Below are 17,817 nucleotides of genomic sequence, written 5' to 3'. Positions count from 1 at the left end.
TGCCTTTAATATTTAGGATTTTTGCTCAATTTTATATGAGGAGATAACAATGAAACCACCACTATCTCCTATACATGAATACTGTATGTCCATACATACAAAGCAAACTACTATAACAATAACAAAGTTGAATTCTCTGGAGTGATTTGAGGGACCGATACTGTAGAGCTGAACTGAACTGAACATCCCTTAATCTATGCAGCATGAAGGAGTTTATAAACTTATATTTTCTTTTGCAACCCTCTGTAATAATGACTTATAAATTACTGTGTACCTTTTAAAGATATAACATTATTAAAAATCTCTCTGTTTTGTATCTCCAGCCATGTTCATTCCTACCTAGAAATATATTCATAACCCACATATATACATATTTCACACATGGTTTTATATCTGTATATTACCTTTGTGGCTTTGTTGGAAATATTCAACATAACTATCTTGACTGTCTGTTTAACCAAAGTAAAATGTAATTTTGTCCCAGATATCTGTTTTCTCTTTCCCACTAAAAAGCCACAGGACCCGACGAGAAAGAGCTCTCGGATGTAAAATGTGACTATGAAAGAGAGAGCGGGGACACAGGTAATAACAAGGACCAGCTTTCAGAGAGCTTCAATATCAGATCGAGCCAATTTCACTAAACTCCAAAACGATTGTAAAGTCACTTTCCACTTACTTTGACAAAAGCCAGCGCTCAATCTAATTTCCCATTAAACGTTCAGCCTTCAGAAATGAAATTTGGCCAATCATTCGCCTTCGCAGGCGAATACTGAAAGTTAATGCTCCACAATTAACCTGAAAAATGATTAAATAGAAGAATAGTGGATGAGAAAACTTTTGATATGTCATCCGATCAACGATGAAAGGGACGTTTTAGGAATAAAAGATAGCTGAGAACAAAGATTGATGGCGAGACAGCAGAGCTGAGCGACATGATCACAGGTTTGTTTGGGTGCATCTATTTTGGACTGGTGATATTTGTCCAACTCACTGCATTGTTTAAAAGTTGGTACAAACACAGCTGCTGTGCTTTGCTCCGCTGCCTGCCATCTGGAATTAATTCTTTTTAGCCTAAGTGGAGAGCTACAGCACATATTTATGCTGTCTCCAAAAGAGAGAAGTGTCTTGTGCATGTTGTAAAAGAGGAAACACATCAATACCAATAAAGAACAGTTCCAGCAAATGCACTTCATTTAACATCTTGCCAGAGCAGAGCATCCATCACAGCTTGAAGGAAAGGTCCGGGCTCCGGCACAATATGCGCCGTGGCCTCGTTCCAGCTCTGTATTCTACTTTACCTTCAGTGGGGACGCTGGTGGGAGGGTGGGAGGTGGAGGGCGTGTCCCCGCCTGCAGTGGCCTCTTTGCTCCTGGATGTTGTTTTGGCGACGATCGTGGTGGTGAAGGGGTAGAGATACGTGGTGTCGATGATGTCACACATCTTGTCCTTAGTCTGAAAGATGAGAAGTGTTGTCAAGGCTGCTTGCGGTCTTTAAAAAAGAAAATGATGCGTACAAATTACTGACTGCTTACCTCATCTGGGCAGCTGTTGTCCACCCAGTCCTGCCGATGGCGGTCAAAGCCACTGGAACATCTGAAACAAATATCAGGCAAATGGTCAATCTTCAGTATATTTAACAAATATTGTTGTATATTATGCGGTTGGGAGGACTTGCGAGAGACAGTGTGCAGAAAAGATGGTAACACCTTCTATTGAAGTCCTTGTCATAATGGTATAAGTAGTTCATAGTTATTTTTTTTATAATGTTAATGCAAATTAAGTCAATAAAGCAACAAAAAAAGCTTAGTAAAGGTTTATAAGGACATAATAAGTTAGTTAAACCCAATAAATATGCTTAATGCTCTAAATGGTGTCTATTCTGGGCCCTGGTCCTTAACATGGGCCGACATTGCCCATAATGCCACTAATGACATATATTTTCAGACCCTCTTCGCGAAGTACAAACACTTCAAACTCTTTAAAACTACTCAAAACCAATTTATAGTGCAGTGTTTTTAGGACACGGCAGATAGTATTACCGAGCAGGTCTGGTCCAACCTGTCCCTATGGGGAGCTTGTGTTTTGTTTCTTCTCAGTGGCAATATAAAAAGATACATTTCTCAAAATCTAATCCTGTCTCAGTGTGTCAGTTGAACCGAGTCCCACGACTGCACCTAAACCAAAACATGTTGGTCTATAACAGTAAAGTTGTTCGATACTACAATAGTTGCTGGAGTTTTGACCTCTGCGTCAGTGGTTACATGCTAAATACACAGCACGTCGATCTTCTCGTATTCATTAGAATATTTTTGATGACTCATCCTGAACTTGAGGGTGAATACATACATTAATCCAATCAAATGCGACATATAAAACTGCACATGACCAAATCATAACAGCTATATGAACAGTATCGTGCACCAAAAATCCCTTACAGTGGCCACAAAATGCCCTCACTAGAGCCGGCGTTTGGTTTGTCCATTCTTAGTTACTCTAGAAACATAACGTGCAACGTGGCGGACTCTGTCGAAGAGGATTTTCTCTCTCTGTAGATCAGGCTCACTTTGAGGTAACGAACACACAGCGGCTCTTAGTGATGACAACATAATCCTGAATACTCTATTACATTTCTGCCAACAGATCCGCCTAAATCCTCCACACTAGATCTTTAATTGACAGTGGACATAAAAAGTTGTGACAACGGTTTTAAGCCCAAGTTGAGATTGTGTCAAGAGCCACAGAGGCTGAGTAATACTCCTTAGGATAAGGAAACTGATCTTGATGTGTAAAAATTGGTGGAGTGGCGCTCTAACAGATATGTAACATAATCTCAACTGCACTCTCAGGAGGCAGAGATGTAAATCTATCATTTTATACGATAATGCTTTTTCTACTCTGAATCAAGCTGAGAGGCAAACATCTGCGCTTCCCACCGCCTCCCTCTGAGATTCAAGGAGGGAGCGGCTCTGTACAGTATGCAGACGGAGGATCTGTGAGGGGGAAGTTCAATGGGTCATGGGGCCTTGGGATAAGGGTGCTGTTGAGTAGACGGCGCATCACGGTCCAAGACTTCTAATAACCTCAAAAGGCAGACAGTAATCGAGGCAGCAGCTTCTAATCCTTCATGCTGTAAACGGATCAAAATTATAACTCGCCCACTAGTGAACCCGACATCATCCTGTCTCGGCCCTTTGCCACAAAAACTATCACGTCTGGGAGTTGAAGTTGGTATGCAAAGCGGTAAACCCACTCACACTGAAGTGGAAAAGCTTAAATTATTTGTCACTCAGGTGGGAGTTGTATAAAAAAATACACAAAATGAACCTGACCGACTCACAACGCAGGGAAGCAGTGGTTTCAAACCTGCAATGATATCTGTGCTTTGTGGAGGAAGGACAATGTGAGTCCAGCAGAGTCTAAGACATCCCCAGCAGGCTCCATTTCTCTGGTGAACATATTGTTATGGTAATGGCTTTATGTGAACGAGTCCATTTTCATCTTTCTACCTCTCTAATCATCCCATTAGTTTTATTCACCCCCCCCCCACAAAAAGATTCTGCCTCATCTGTTCAATCAGGCGAGACAGATTCCTCCGCTTAATCCCCCACTTTTCCCTGGCTGGTTTTCCCTCCGGAGAGGGAGAAGATGGAAGCAGAACGAGACGCAGTATTATTGAGCAGGTCTGGACCAACCTGTCCCTGTGGGGAGCTTGTGTTTTGTTTCTTCTCAATGGCATCCGTCGCAGCTAGTTGCCATCGAGTGCAGTGAGCCACAATGCGTTTAATTGCAAATGGGCGGAGGTGCTTCATCTGAATATAAATGAACCAATGAAAGAGAATATTTCTCTTCAGGTTGCAGGTTCCTGCGTTCACAGCAGGATGGATGGATCTCATTCTCGGATTTTATTCCTGCTTCTAAAATGCCTTCTCAAATTCATGGACATGCAGATACTAGTTGAGCGTTCTTTTGGAAGTATATTCAAATGAACAATGTTAGACTTGCACCCAGAGCCCCTTACGTTTTCTGTCGAAAAAGATGACGTCCTTGCTGACCAATAAAGGTCAACATGTTAGGGCGACAGTTTGAGTCGCTGGCGCAAAAAATATACTCGTGTATGAAAGTACAGTACCAGCATGGAGCAATAATGTAGCGAACAATGCACGATTGCAATTCAAAGTCTGCATCAAGAGGATGTGGGTGGTTGGGCGGTATATTCACAGCCAGCGGTGACTGTTTTAAGGAAGTATTTATTGTGAGCGAAACCCTCATCTTTTCCTTAACCTAACCAAGTAGTTATGATGCTTTTATTTTGAAAATGTAGCCAGACGTAGCATGTTTGTTGTTGATAACTCGACCCTAACAGGGCTATTACACAGTTTGGCGTGATACTGGGCTAATACGTAACACTTGCAGCATATTAAGTACTCTCCCTTTTGTTACTTTAATTACGTTTTACTGATAATACTGTTTTATTTAATCTGTTGAATTTTTGCATTAGATTTATTAAGTAAAGGAACCGAATACCTCTTCCATCCCTTATTGTCTGGCAGTGCAACAACAGCTCAAACACAATTTCTCAACATAACAGTATGCAATAATAATTTCCTGGGAGTCTAAGACATATTAAAACTCAATATCTGTCTCCTCAACAGACATTCATTTTCTACGAGCTGCATTTGTAATGCTCACCAGCTGTGTTTTTTAGGGTAAACAAACCCCTGCAAGGCCTCTAAACACATCAATGTTCAGCTACACAGACACTTCATGTCCACTGGGACTTCAGTCCTGCTTTGTTGACCTGCTTCTGCACCGGTGGCACACATGACCCCCAGCAAACTGGTTCAGTTCAGAACTTAGCATGACAGAGGCGCTGCGCTCTCACCTTCCAACCACTGCACTGTGAGAAAAGTTCATTAGGGTTGTTCTCTTAAAATGTCAGCGCCTTTCATTAACCCTGGAGCCAAAGAGGCTGCCACGGTTTTTAATTAGCATGTGTTCAAAGCATGTTTGCCTTTTTCAAAGGAAGTGGCTGAAGGATACAGAGGGCAGAGGAAGGCTGAACAGTCAGATATTAACACAGTTAGAAAGCTAATTAAAACGCAGCTTAATGAAATCACCGCTACGGTCGTACAGTAGCTCTCCGTGGCGTCCATAAATTGCTGAGAGGTAAATCACTTCCTCGGGTTGTTGTGCTGAAATTAGTTTGTCTCCGTCAAAGGCAGGAAAATTTAGGAAGCAAAAGGAAAGTCAAATTCAAAACCCAGTGTAAATCTTAAATAACAAATCTCGACGGACGGAGCAGAAGTGCGGCACATTTCTGCAGTCAACCACATTACTCACAGAATAAATGAGTCCAAAATAAAAGAGTGGCAGATTAATATTTGATGCATCAGGCATTCAGAGTGCAGCAGCAAACAAAAGAGAAGAGATCCCTCGTCAGCCCGAATGAACCTCAACAACACATCCAGCCTACACGTTTATCAGGAGAGTAAACATCTATTGAAACTTTCTTACCTGTCAGAATGATAACACAACTATATCTTTATAATTTACTTCTCTTCTCTGTCTTTTTCACTCTAACTTTCTTGTCCAGCAAAACAAAAGCTCACGTTTCAGCTGTCAGGAAATTCTGTGGAGGCGCGCTAACTCTTCTTCTAGCAGCTCAAATATTTACTTTTGTTTGAAGTGCAGGGGAGACAGGAAGGATAAGATGAGAAGCGGAGCAGAGGTTGACAGAACAGGTGTGTGAGTTGAATGAATGTTTAAATAAGCTGCTGGTAAAACTACATTCCCATTTACTGAATAGCATTATACTGCACCAGAGATGCTGTGGACAGCTGTGTGCACTCCAGATGTGCATTGCTTTACATTACGAGGACCTAAATAAGTTTTTTTAATATTAAAGTGTGAAAGGTCGTATTGATAACATTTTTATGTAGACAACAAACATACATCTACAGAGTTTGTAGAAAGGTGCAGACTAAAAGTATCTCTTTACCTTAAAAACATTATTATGACTGTGAATTAATATTTTAAAATGTTTGTTCTGACGGCTGGTTCCAGCTTCTAACGAGGTTTGTCAGCCAATAGTATAAAGAGGTTGGTATCACGTGGTATCTGTGTTTCGTTAGAGATCAGGAGTCTTGGTTGCATTTCAGTTTCAGCCGAAGTGAGAATGTGTCTGGAGGAGAGGAGTAAAAGTAGTCAAAGGTGAATCTTTCGAGCAAAAGTGTTTCAAAAAAGTCCAACCTGTTGAGCCGATGGCACCAGCTACAGTTGAAGTTGATCTGCGAGGAGATGCACGCGCTACAGCTGGTGAACTGGAGACAGGCTGGAGAGGAGAAAGGTCGAAACGTGTCAGATTTAAAACAATTTATACAATCAATAGTCTAATGGACACACAGACAAGGAAAAAGGTCAATATAATGAGAAGGAATCCATCCAATAACACTCATAACACCAGAAGCGCACATTGACTGAGCCTAAAGCTGTTACAATAAATCCTCCTTACTGGGTAACGGCATCATCTCCACGGCTGTAGAGTTGGTGATCTTTGTCTTCGTCAGCTCGACGCGGTGGTACTCGTAGATTGTCCTCCGTCGCACGTCTATATTTTGGAGAAAGAGGAGACAGAGTGTGAGAGCAAACCATCACAAATCTTCCTCCCAGAGATAAGAACTGGGACAAGTGGTCCCTGAAGAAAGAGAGCGGGAGGCAGTATCAGGTCATAAGGGATGCTACCACAGCACTTTATCTCTCCCCTCTCATTGTGCCCAAAGTGTCAGCCCATGACTTGGCAAAGGACGGTAGCAATTTCCCCTGGGAGCTGATATCAATCAGACCCTGTTGAAGGGCTGCCTTCCCAGTCATCTGTAACAGCAAGTCATCAGCCGGTGTGAGATGGAGCAATTGATTAGAAACATCATTGACTCTCATTGCATTCTGGCCCTTATAACTCATATGGGTCAGTGGTAAAATGGGCTGCTTGCTTTTGCTGCCCATGCATCTTCACTACTACCATCAGTGGAAATGGAAAAGAGGATAAATGACACCCCTTGTTGAAGTCAAAAAGGCTCTTTTCGTGCACAGCATCTTAACAAATCTGATCATAACTCCTTGCTTCTGTTAATAAAGTTCTTAATCTAAACCTTAATTTGATTGTTACGACTTTCTATGCAGGCGCTTCAGGAATTAAACATTAAATCTGTAGGATAAATCACTGGGATGCACAGAAGTGTACACTGAGGCACTGCTACATCCGTGACATCTACTTATATTTGCTTGAGCAATGAGCTACAAAAATTCAATTGAAATTCAATACACCAGACTATGGCTGCGTAACATATATCAAGGGGTGACTTGTGAGTCTTCATTCATTGCTCCATGATAGTTTTGTCAAAAATGTTGATATATTGATGTATATTAATGTTAATACTCATTTTCTGCAGTAACGATACAACACTATTCTATAACTGCTGGTTGCGATGATAATCAACTGTTTGCTAACAAAGTGATAATATGTCAGCGCTGTGTTCATACCTTGTTTTCACTGCCCCCAAGTGGCCAATAAATCAGTTAATGGAGAATGCAGAAAAACAAAAAAATCGAACAATTCCCAAAATGTTAAACTGTTCATTTCACACCATTTAATGTTACTTTCTTTGTTTGGTTGTTGAGTTTTGGTCTTGAAATGTTGGCTGCACTTGCTACAGTGTTGTTCTTCCCATGTGAGAGGATGTTGTTCCCCTGCAGACCTGCTTGGTTTGATTATACACGGGACAACTGATCAAAGCAGCAAATGTGAGCCAGCTCGGTCTAACCTGAGAATAAGACCTCCCTTCGTTTCCCCGCCTCTCCTCCCCTGGTGCCTGACTTCCTCTTGCCCCTGGGAAAGGGATTATCAGGTGCCTAATGACACGGTGGGGGCCAGAGGAAGGTCAGATCCCCAGCCTGAGGCTGCTGATGTGTGGGCAGACTGTGCAGCCTCGCTGGCCTCTGGTTTGTAGGTGGAAGGAAGCCGCAAATCAGATCAATTATAGCCTGGTCTCAGCCACAACATAAACAACACCTAATGAGGATTTAGTTACCTTCCACTGATGCTATCAGGCAAAGAAAGATTTGCTTAAGTGTCTCATCAATTATGCACAAGAGGCTCAATTAACTTTGTCAAAATTAAAGATAATACACTTATACATAGTTTCACTCTCTTAAAGGAGACATATTATTACATTTATTCTTTTCTTTCCATTCCTTCAGAGTTTTATATGGATGTTTATGCTTGTAAAGGATCTTTTGAAATTTAGCAGCAACAAAAGCTCCTCTCTCCCACAGAAAACACTGCTCCGGAAACACCTCGTCAGTAGTCCCGCCTTTAATTCTGTGACTTTGTGACATCACACTACATCATGGAGTCGTACATTAGCATAATTTATGCCTAGCAGGTAGTTTGGCACGTAAGAATTAATTTAGACGTATGTGAGCTGACCAATTAGAGCAGACTGGGCATTTGGGAGGGGCCTTAAAGAGACAGGAGCTAAAACAGAGCGTTGAGGAAACTGATATTCTAGTAGTTACCCAAAATAAAATGATGAACCTGAAAATGAGCATAATATGACTCCTTTAAGATATAAAACATAATGGAAAAATGTGTGTTTTTGATAAAATCTCAATACCATGCAGCCTCTTATTGCTAACTGCCCGGAAATCAATAGAAGTATGATGTCACGAGGACACTGGGTTGAAGATCGATGGTGAAACGGCAGTCTGCTTATCAGACGGCACTCTGGCTGTTTGTACCGTTACAGAAAATAATAATAAACGCCCTCAATCGACCCCTTTAACGTCATGATTACACTCCCGGCTCGCTGATATCTCCAATATATTAAAGGTTTCCTCTAAAGCAAAGATCAGCTGTGAGAAATCTAAAAATAAAACATAATGACAGCCGATTACTGTGTATAATTAATAGTTCCAGTCTTGGCATCTTCCTGCTGGGAATCAAGATTATTAATCCAGGTACAGGCAGGAGGATATGAAAAGAATGACTCACTGTGACTAATAATGCATACTCCAGCATAGGGAAAGTATATTAAAGCCTGGGTCTTCACATGTGCTCGTACCTGACCTGTTAATTACACACCCCTGGCCACAGGACACCCACAAATCTTCTCCCCCATCTCTTTCATTTACTGGATGGGCTGTTGGCCCGCTCTGCCCGGAGGCAGCGTAAAAAGGTTTTATTTGAGCTTTTAATTCGGGCCAGTGCTACAGTCGGTTAAATAATGTCCCGCTCGTTGCCATGGTTGCCGTGCAATAATTGGCTGCAGAGGCAATTAACTGCGTTGAAACACTCCTTCATGGTGCAGCCTGCAGTGGTCATGGCTCTGATCTGTGTTTTCTCTCTGGTGAGATTAAGGTTTTTATGTTCTCAGGATATGGAAACTTTACACACCAACTATCAGAAGTCATTTGACTGCCCTGATACATGATGAACAACATATCTATCTAGTTTTCTTTCACCAAGATGCCATTGAATAAGATCTAAAGCAGATCAAGACAGATAAGTCCAAGAACTGCAGCATCTTTTCCAACCTATTGTATATTTCTACTGTATTTAAAGACTGCAAGAACAAATGGGGACTTGAGGTGACACATTAACTGTAACCATCCTACAAAGAGGGGCTGAGGAATGAGCTATGGCACCCTACAACTGCTGGTTCTTGCTTTTTCTAAAGGTTAGCCCCTATCTATCAATGACTAGTCTCATATCAAAGCACCACTATGATTTATATCCATTTAAAGGAAAAGTTCACCCAAAAATCAAAATTCAAGTCATCATCTACTTATCCCAGACTGATGGAGAGTTGTCTGAAATTACATAGTCCATATAACATTTCCCGAGCTTCACAGTGACACTTGGATTACAGCGGACATGTTTTTTCTTTGGTTGTTTTTTTACATTTTAAAACAAGTCCCCATCTATTTCAATTGTCTAGGAGAATGCTGTAACGCTGTTTTGCTGTGAAGCTCCAGAAATGTTTAGTAGACCACAAAATGTCACTTGACTTTCCATCAGCATGAGGGTGAGTAGACACTCATTCATTTTTGGGAGAGCTTTTCCTTTAAGGACATTACCATAAGAACCTGGAATCTGATCCGTCTCCGCAGACTCCTGCCATGCAGCTCATGCGGCACGTCAAGCTCTTTGGTCTGACAGGTGCAGGATGCAAATGCTGCCCTTTCCTTCAGAACCTGTGCACTCTGCAAATATCACATGCTCGTTGAACAGCAGGAAAACAAAGCTTTGTTTGTTTCAGCTGTTGCTTGAAGAGAGTTTGATTTCACTAAACATGGCAGGCCTGTCAAGATATGGATTCCCCCACATGTGAAAGCACAGGGCTGTAGTGAGACAGATACTCTGCATTTAAAGAGTTTGGAGGGCGCTTTCTTTGATTTAGCCTTCCCGAAACCCAAAAACCCAATTAAGAGCAGAAATGTTAGGAATGGACTAAACTGTGTGTTTGTCTGGTCGCTGGGAACGTCAGCGACCTCAGCTAATGTTACCCGAGATAGCGTTACAACTGCCAAACACAGCAATTAGTCTTCATCCAAACAGCCTTTAGTCTTGTGACATTAAAAGAAAAAATATAGTTTTTGAAAGCAAGTCTAACAATGTTAGAATAAAATAACAGTCTACTTTTCCACATTTCTTTATTTCATTGTCTTCTACATTGACCGTAACCTGGTGGGCACGATGATGTTGTAATGTTAGCTTTAGTCTGTTAGCCATCACGTGCAAAGCCTATTTAAGACCCCATTTTACAACACTCTCATTTTTCAACCAGGTCTCGGACTAAAACTGATAAATTCTGCCAAACATTTGTCATTTGAGCTGGCAAAAGTGGCGTTGCTGGCTCACACCAACAGCCTGCTTTTGTCCGTTTGTTCGACCCATTGCTTAAAACCTGCTTGTGACATTTGACATTTCAGCCGACAAAATCAGTGACTGTAATGGCTGAAAATGAGAAGCTGATTTTGTTCGCTTCTGTGTGAAATCAAAGGACAATGGCAGTCCAAGCTAAACATAACCACTGTGGGCTGACGAGTGAGCTCAACACACAAGAACGGTGAAGTGCGAACTGTTTGTGCGTGCAATGTTAGCTAACTGTTAGCTAGTAGCATGCGTTTCTAAAACTTATTTTCAAAAGGCACATTGTTACGGTCAACACGTTCTCACTCCAACTCGTAAAATGAGGCGGCGTGTCCCTGAGAGACGTCATTCAAGCTCAACACAACACAACACCTCGGCCTCAGTCTGCTTCCATTCAAGATTTCATCACTCCGTAGCCAAGAAGCTGCACACACTGGTTTCATCAGGCCGTGTCAGGGGCATCAAAGACGGCTAGTAGGTCTCAGTCACAACTTCAATATACAAATCACTCAGTGACAACTACAGCCGTCTAGAAAGAGATCTTGTAGGAAAAGCCTTCAAAACAAAGCCCATGTCAGAAAATCCTACCACTCCAAGGATCTGGCGTTTGGTGAGTTGTTTTACTTACAAAAATCATTCTCACGATATATTCAGCTGCAATCGCCTCCTCATCCAACTCAACATACTGTAATGATGCCACGTGAAGGATGAAAAAAAAAGCCCTTCGTAAGTTATAAGTTATTAACTTTGAAATACAACATATGATCCAAGTTTCACACACGCAACCAAAACAGAGTTTAAATTACTGAATAAACCGTATTTGACAACTCATTATTGTGGCAGGCTTTGAATCAGAGCCCATGAGAGAGAGAGAGAGAGAGAGAGAGAAGCAGAGTCTGACTGAGGATAAAAAGGTTTGAAGCGTCTCCCCTTTGCTCGCATTTGCTTTAAATTTAATGGGCCTAAATTGCCGTACCTCAGAAGCAAATGGGAGGAGAGGCAGATCTGGAGCTGTGCCCACAGCTGCCCACTGAGAGCTGGAGCAGTGTCGGAGAAGAGGTGGTGACAGTCGAAGCTAAAGCAAAACAGACCAGGCTGAACTCAGAGCCATGAAACAATGCGCTCAGTCAGCTTATTTTTATTATTCTTATTCAGCTTTATTCAAGTTTTTAGTCTTTGATTTCTCACAGAAGTGAGCAAAAGCTTTTAATTTGTTCTAGTTATTGATTTTTTGTCAGATATGAAAAGTAGAACGTCACTTGCAGGCTCATGGTAGTTAATAAACGCTGAGTTGGTTGAAAATACATCTCCAGCTAACTTGATTTAAAAAAATGAATCCTCCAAACGCAGCCTGGCATCGCCTGACCAAATTTGTATATGTGCATTATCAGCGGGAAAGGACCAAAATGCCTTTGGATGCAATTTGATAGATGTAAAACCAATCAGAGCAATGAAACGTGTGACGAAGAGGCTGAAGCAGCTTCTCCTTTGTAGTTTAATGGTGGTTGGCTGTCTGAATGAGGCCTAAGTGTCAGATAACATTACGAGAACGGTCCCTACAGAGATAGACCTTTTTGTAAAAGACCAAAATCCTTTTATCAAACGAGAAACAGCCGTTAGATGTCTCTCCTCAAAGCCACCAGGTGTGTTTGAGACTCACTGGGTATCTGTTGGATCTTGTGGACCACCACAAAGGCATCAGACAGGCCCACCTTCACCGGGTGATTGACAGAGCTGATCTGTGACACTTCAATGGGGATCTGAAATAGAAGAGGGGAAAATCAATTTACGGGAACAATGACGATCTGACTGACGGTTGGTCCGACAGCACCAACAATACAACCAATTTATTTCCCATAGGAATCTGCTGTCGGATTATGCAACTTCAATGAGCACTTATTGCTATCGTTGGCGGACAGAATAAACATTTCAGACACAGGTGGGCCTTAAGTTAAAGAAGCTGTGCTTTGATTTTGCACAACACTGCAAGAAAGGAAATAAACAGATTCAGGGATTACTTCTTAAAGATAAATGAGATGGAGGTCAGGTTGTTTTAGACCAATAATGAAATACCTATCGGATAAATAAGCTCCAGCAGCTTTCAGATCAGCTCGTCTAACATGAGAAAATAACAAAAACAGGCCTCAGTGATAAAATAAGCAGCCCTGCTGTTGTAACCACTGCAATTATCATAGATCATTACTTGGTAATTGCATTTTCACACTCTTGCAGAAGTCTCTGTTGGATAATAGTTTTCATTAGTCTCTTTTTCTCTGTTCAATTAGGTTGTTTTTCCACACAGTTTTTAAAATTTGGACATTAATAAACTCCACTGGGGTGCCTGATACAAAACCTGAAACATGATTTCATATAATGTTAGAACCACATCAAGACATGAGGGCATTAAATGATATTTTCTGAAGGAGCAGCCGTCATTAAGCTTATTTTCTCACTCCTCTGAATAATGACCAGCCTGAAAACACATGAACATGAAGTGTATGTGTGAGTAAGTGTTCGGACAGAGTTAGAGACAGAAGCAAACGTGTGCTCAAGCTTGTTTTCTTTAGTTTTTAATTTTTTTGAACACTTTTTTGGTTCCAATTTTTCAGGAGTTGAAGTAAAAGATCAGAAAGAGTTTTTTTGTGCACGTAAAAAGTCTCATTTCTATCAAAGTTTGACCACAAACGTGTTAAAATAAGTGTAAGTGAGCACTCTACCTAGAAAATCCATCCACCTGACAGGTGCGGCGTATTGAGCTGCTGATCACGCAGCGTAATTAGTGCACAGGTGTGTCTTGGACTGGTCGCAATAAAAGGCCACTCTAACGCTGCAATCCAATGCAAGTCAGAAGCTCTATGAAGTCGGGCTTCACAGATCCTGCCTGAGTTTCTGACTTGGATGGCCGTTCATTGCACTTTCCAGTGTCGGAGGCCTTTTTCCGAGTACAATGGACTGTAGCATGAAATGTGCAGTTTTATCACACTACACGACTCCACAGATGTAATTTGGAAGGAATGCGATTAGCATGCTGACTGCAGGAATGTCCACCGGAGCTGTTGCCCATTAACTGAATGTTTTCACTACCATAGGCCGTCTCCGATGTCATTTTTTGAGAATTTTGGCAGCACATCCACCCGGCCTCACAAGCGCAGCAAAGTAGAAAGCCTTTTGTGTGTGCACAGACAAAGTCGTAGATCTTATACTTCAACTTGTGAAAACGGGGTCAAAACCAACAGTGTTATTTTTATTTTTTTGTTGAGTATACATAAAACCTGGACCCAGCACTCTGGATCTGGCTCTTATTCATTTGTGGTGTCTTGTAAGGCCATGAAGGCTGAGCACAGTTTTATGCAAGATATTAAAAACTTGGTGTCAGCGAGAGTGAAAAGACATAAGATAAGAAATACACTGCCTTAGTAAATGGAGATAAAACAAGAGAAATAAAGTAAAGGAAAAGTAAAACTAAAGATAATTGGCTGGATGAGTGAGTCCTGACCTCTTTATATGCAAAAACAATCCTGCCGGTGTTGTGCAGCGTCGCCTGGAAGGTGAAGCTCCCCAGGTGGTAGTTGTCCTGTAGGTGGACGTGGTCCCACTGCACCACCAGAGCCGTCCCTAAAGGAGAAAGACCCATCATTAAAACACACACAGCTCATTGAATAAAGTATGTCTAACCACGGAAATCCAGGCGTCAGTGATCGCTGGTGTCTGCAAATAAATCCCACTTGTTATTTTTCGACTCATCTTTCAGTGGTTCTGAAATACCATCTGTACTGTCTCAGGTCTAGTGTGAAATTAAACCTCTGACCGGGCAGAAGTGTAAGAAGACTAAGAAGACATCAATGTCACAATCGTCTTTGTAAGGCGATATGTTTTTGAGGGATTATTTCCTGGCAGAGGCTTCCTTTCCCCCTGTGGGTGGGAGCTGATTGACACTGAAGCAGTGTGAGCGCTGATATGAAAACACTCCACTGGAGCTCGATGAAACGGCAATAAAACTGAAACTTCTGACAAGACCAAATCAAGGCGTGGTGGTTACTGTGATGGATTATGGAGCTCTGGCAGTTTTTGTAGCAGTAAAAGTTTTTCATGCTGCGCGAGAGCGAATGACAGAGCTGTAAATGGCTTTTTGTTATTGAAACGGAAAATGAGAATACTCAGCAACAGTCAGCAACAGGGATAACCAGACACGTTTTAGCTTTATTTGCTCAGGTTTTGAGATGTGTCTCTGAAATTAAAGCAGCATCTCTATGTAATCCTGGCTACAGAAAATAATTCTGTGTTTCTTGCCAAAGAAATCCTTTCACTTCCATCGTATTGTGGGTGGTGGCAAAGATATCGGAGGTGAATATCGACAGCAGAAGCCGACAGGAAACTGGGATGAGAGCTGAAATGCAACAAAGGTCGCTGGCTGGAATTGAATTGGCCGCGTTGCGTGGCCGTGCGGCCATTTGGCATGTGCGGTAACCATTTGGCCACCAAGGCGCTCCAAATCGGCAATTTTTTTTAATAACAGTTGTAACAGTAACAAGTAATTTTCCAAGCAACAATGCCAAACACGCTCCCACTTTTAAAATGTGAAGATTTTCTGTTCCTCCTCTTCTACCATGAGAGTAAGTTAAATTATTTTGGGTTTAATGTTCAACAAATGTGATTTTTCACTATTTATTTAATAAAATTGGACAAAAATTGATATTTCTGTTTTTATTTGATTGTTTTTTTTTTTACCTTTCCTGTTTTATTTCACCTTTTTTTATTACACCACTATATAGAGGACTTATGCTGCCAACATTGAGAAAATAATAGGCTTAAAAAATAGAAATAAAATATATGTTATTAAATGTACTAAAAACAAAAGCAGGCATTAATTAATTAATAAAATGTGACATTAATATTTTGTTTATGATTTGGTTCTTATTAATTTGCTTTTTATCTTTGTTTTAATTCACCTTTTTTATTATGACCTTCTATTTAAACTCAAAGATCAAGAATATAAATACAGTCCATAAAAGATACAAAAACAGTTGAATTGAAACGGGCACAAACAGAAGCTGAATGGTTTATAATCATGGACTTATATTCCCAAAATGGTATTAGAGAGTGAGTTCAAGGAAATTGGGGCATAGAAACCAAAACTTTCCCATATAATTTTCATTTTATTGATTTAATACAAAGGTAAATAAATACAGAAGCAAAACAAACTTAATCAACTTATTTAATATTATTTTTGGAGCATTTATTGGCATATAATTAATTTATTGTGTCATTAATTTATGTCTTTATTTGCTTTTTGATTATGGCAGTCTCAGTCCTCCATACCTCTGGTGTTATTTTGCACATTGGGTGAACTGCTCATTTAAACATGGATGCCACGGACACAAAGCTTGCTTCACACATCAGGAGTGTTGGATCCTGGTTCAGTTTTTCATGAATAAACACTGCCAAGCATCTTAAAGACCTCCAGAGGCGAAGTGTATGAATAATGAATGAATCAATGAATAAATAAGAATGTGCTTACTGTAAAAGCCACACACTTTGCATCACACTTGACCACAAGAAGTCATCAGTAGGTGTTGCCTTAGTTTGGGTTTGTATTAAATTAGCAGCAGACTCACGAGGCCTTCAGCTCCACCCGGCAGACAGTCGCATTACTTTTAACACTATTCTGATTTACTGTTGACTCTGGAGGGCAGATTGATGTGAAAGCCATTCCCTCCTCCTCCTCCGTCATTTGGCTACGTGCCAGGGCAATAAAGGTTTGTTAACACAACTAATCAATTTTTACATCACATGGTCGGCGCTCTTCTATCCGAAGCTAAGATGAGATTTAGCTCCTCTGTTGACAGTTTGGAGAGCCTAGTCATCTGCTTAAAGAGGAAACCCCGTCATAAGTTATGTGTGGTGTGAACAGACAGCCTCTGGCAACAGACGTGGACGAAAAACAAGTTTGGGTCTGATCTTTCATTGACATTTAATATCATGTGACTAATATTATCGCGGCTTGACAACTGTAGAGTGAAGGGCAGCACTTGGATGGAAAAATAAGGAAAAATAGGAAGTATTGAAGAGTTGCTGTGTAATGCATTACAGAGGACGGAGTGAGGGAGAAGGCGGTGAATATCAGAGCGAGGACCGGAGCTCTAAATTGCAGCCTTATGGCGCAGCATGCTTACTCAGTCAGCACAAGTTAAGCCTAATATAAGTCTGCTTAAAATGCATTGGGTTCAGGAGGGGAGGCTGCCGCCGTGCTATCTGGGGCTCCCTGGCTAAAAATACAGAGTGGGTGAGGAGGCGTGGAGGGAGTACACACTGGCCTTGTTTCTAATTCCACTTACAAGCTTAACATGCTGTATGAACTCAAAACAAACAAGAGAAATCCAGCTCTATTACGCAGGCCCACCCTCGGCACGCTGGAGTCATTTTCCTGGAGGTTTTTTGCAGATGTTTAGACGGCATCGGTTCTGTTTAGTCTATTTCACGTTTAACGCTCGTGTTTATTTACTTTGATCAAATGTATTTGTGACTATTGTACTGTTTTTTTGATGATAACCAAATGTATAAAATATTACGTTCTGTTGTCTTTTTCACAGCAGATGTTTTGACATCACATGTGTTACGAATAACGTTAAACAATGGCATTGTTCTGTTCAAGTGTCCGTGTGAGCGATGACAGCGAGGCCCCGTTCACACTTGTCATTTTTAAGTGCCTAGTAGATGATACTCTTTTGTTTACATGCAGCCACATCGTGTGTCTCCTTTGTCCACAGAATACAAATCTAATTGCATCCATCTTTGTTCCTCAGCTACATGCAAATCACGGTCGTCCCCACTCCGCAGCAGATGGTGGTGATAATGCCAATATCCTTTTGACTGGCATTGTTACCGCA

At 41.2% G+C, this 17,817-nt stretch overlaps 1 protein-coding gene across 2 annotated transcripts in view; it reads right to left on the bottom strand.

Moving 5' to 3' along the window:
• plxdc2b (plexin domain containing 2b) overlaps window positions 1-17,817 on the bottom strand; it is a 90,026-nt gene that overhangs the window by 14,908 nt on the left and 57,301 nt on the right. For both annotated transcript variants that reach the window (XM_084340663.1, XM_084340664.1), the window contains exons 6-11: window positions 14,427-14,545; window positions 12,591-12,690; window positions 6,512-6,607; window positions 6,250-6,331; window positions 1,533-1,593; window positions 1,299-1,452 (exon numbers count right to left, since the gene is read on the bottom strand). In XM_084340663.1, coding sequence (XP_084196789.1) covers window positions 1,299-1,452; window positions 1,533-1,593; window positions 6,250-6,331; window positions 6,512-6,607; window positions 12,591-12,690; window positions 14,427-14,545 — 612 coding nt within the window. The remainder of the gene's footprint in view (window positions 1-1,298; window positions 1,453-1,532; window positions 1,594-6,249; window positions 6,332-6,511; window positions 6,608-12,590; window positions 12,691-14,426; window positions 14,546-17,817) is intronic.

The sequence above is a fragment of the Pagrus pagrus genome (genome assembly GCF_965226575.1).
Source record: "Pagrus pagrus genome assembly, chromosome: 20".
Lineage (NCBI taxonomy): Eukaryota > Metazoa > Chordata > Actinopteri > Spariformes > Sparidae > Pagrus > Pagrus pagrus.
This window is presented reverse-complemented; position numbering and strand designations above follow the sequence as displayed.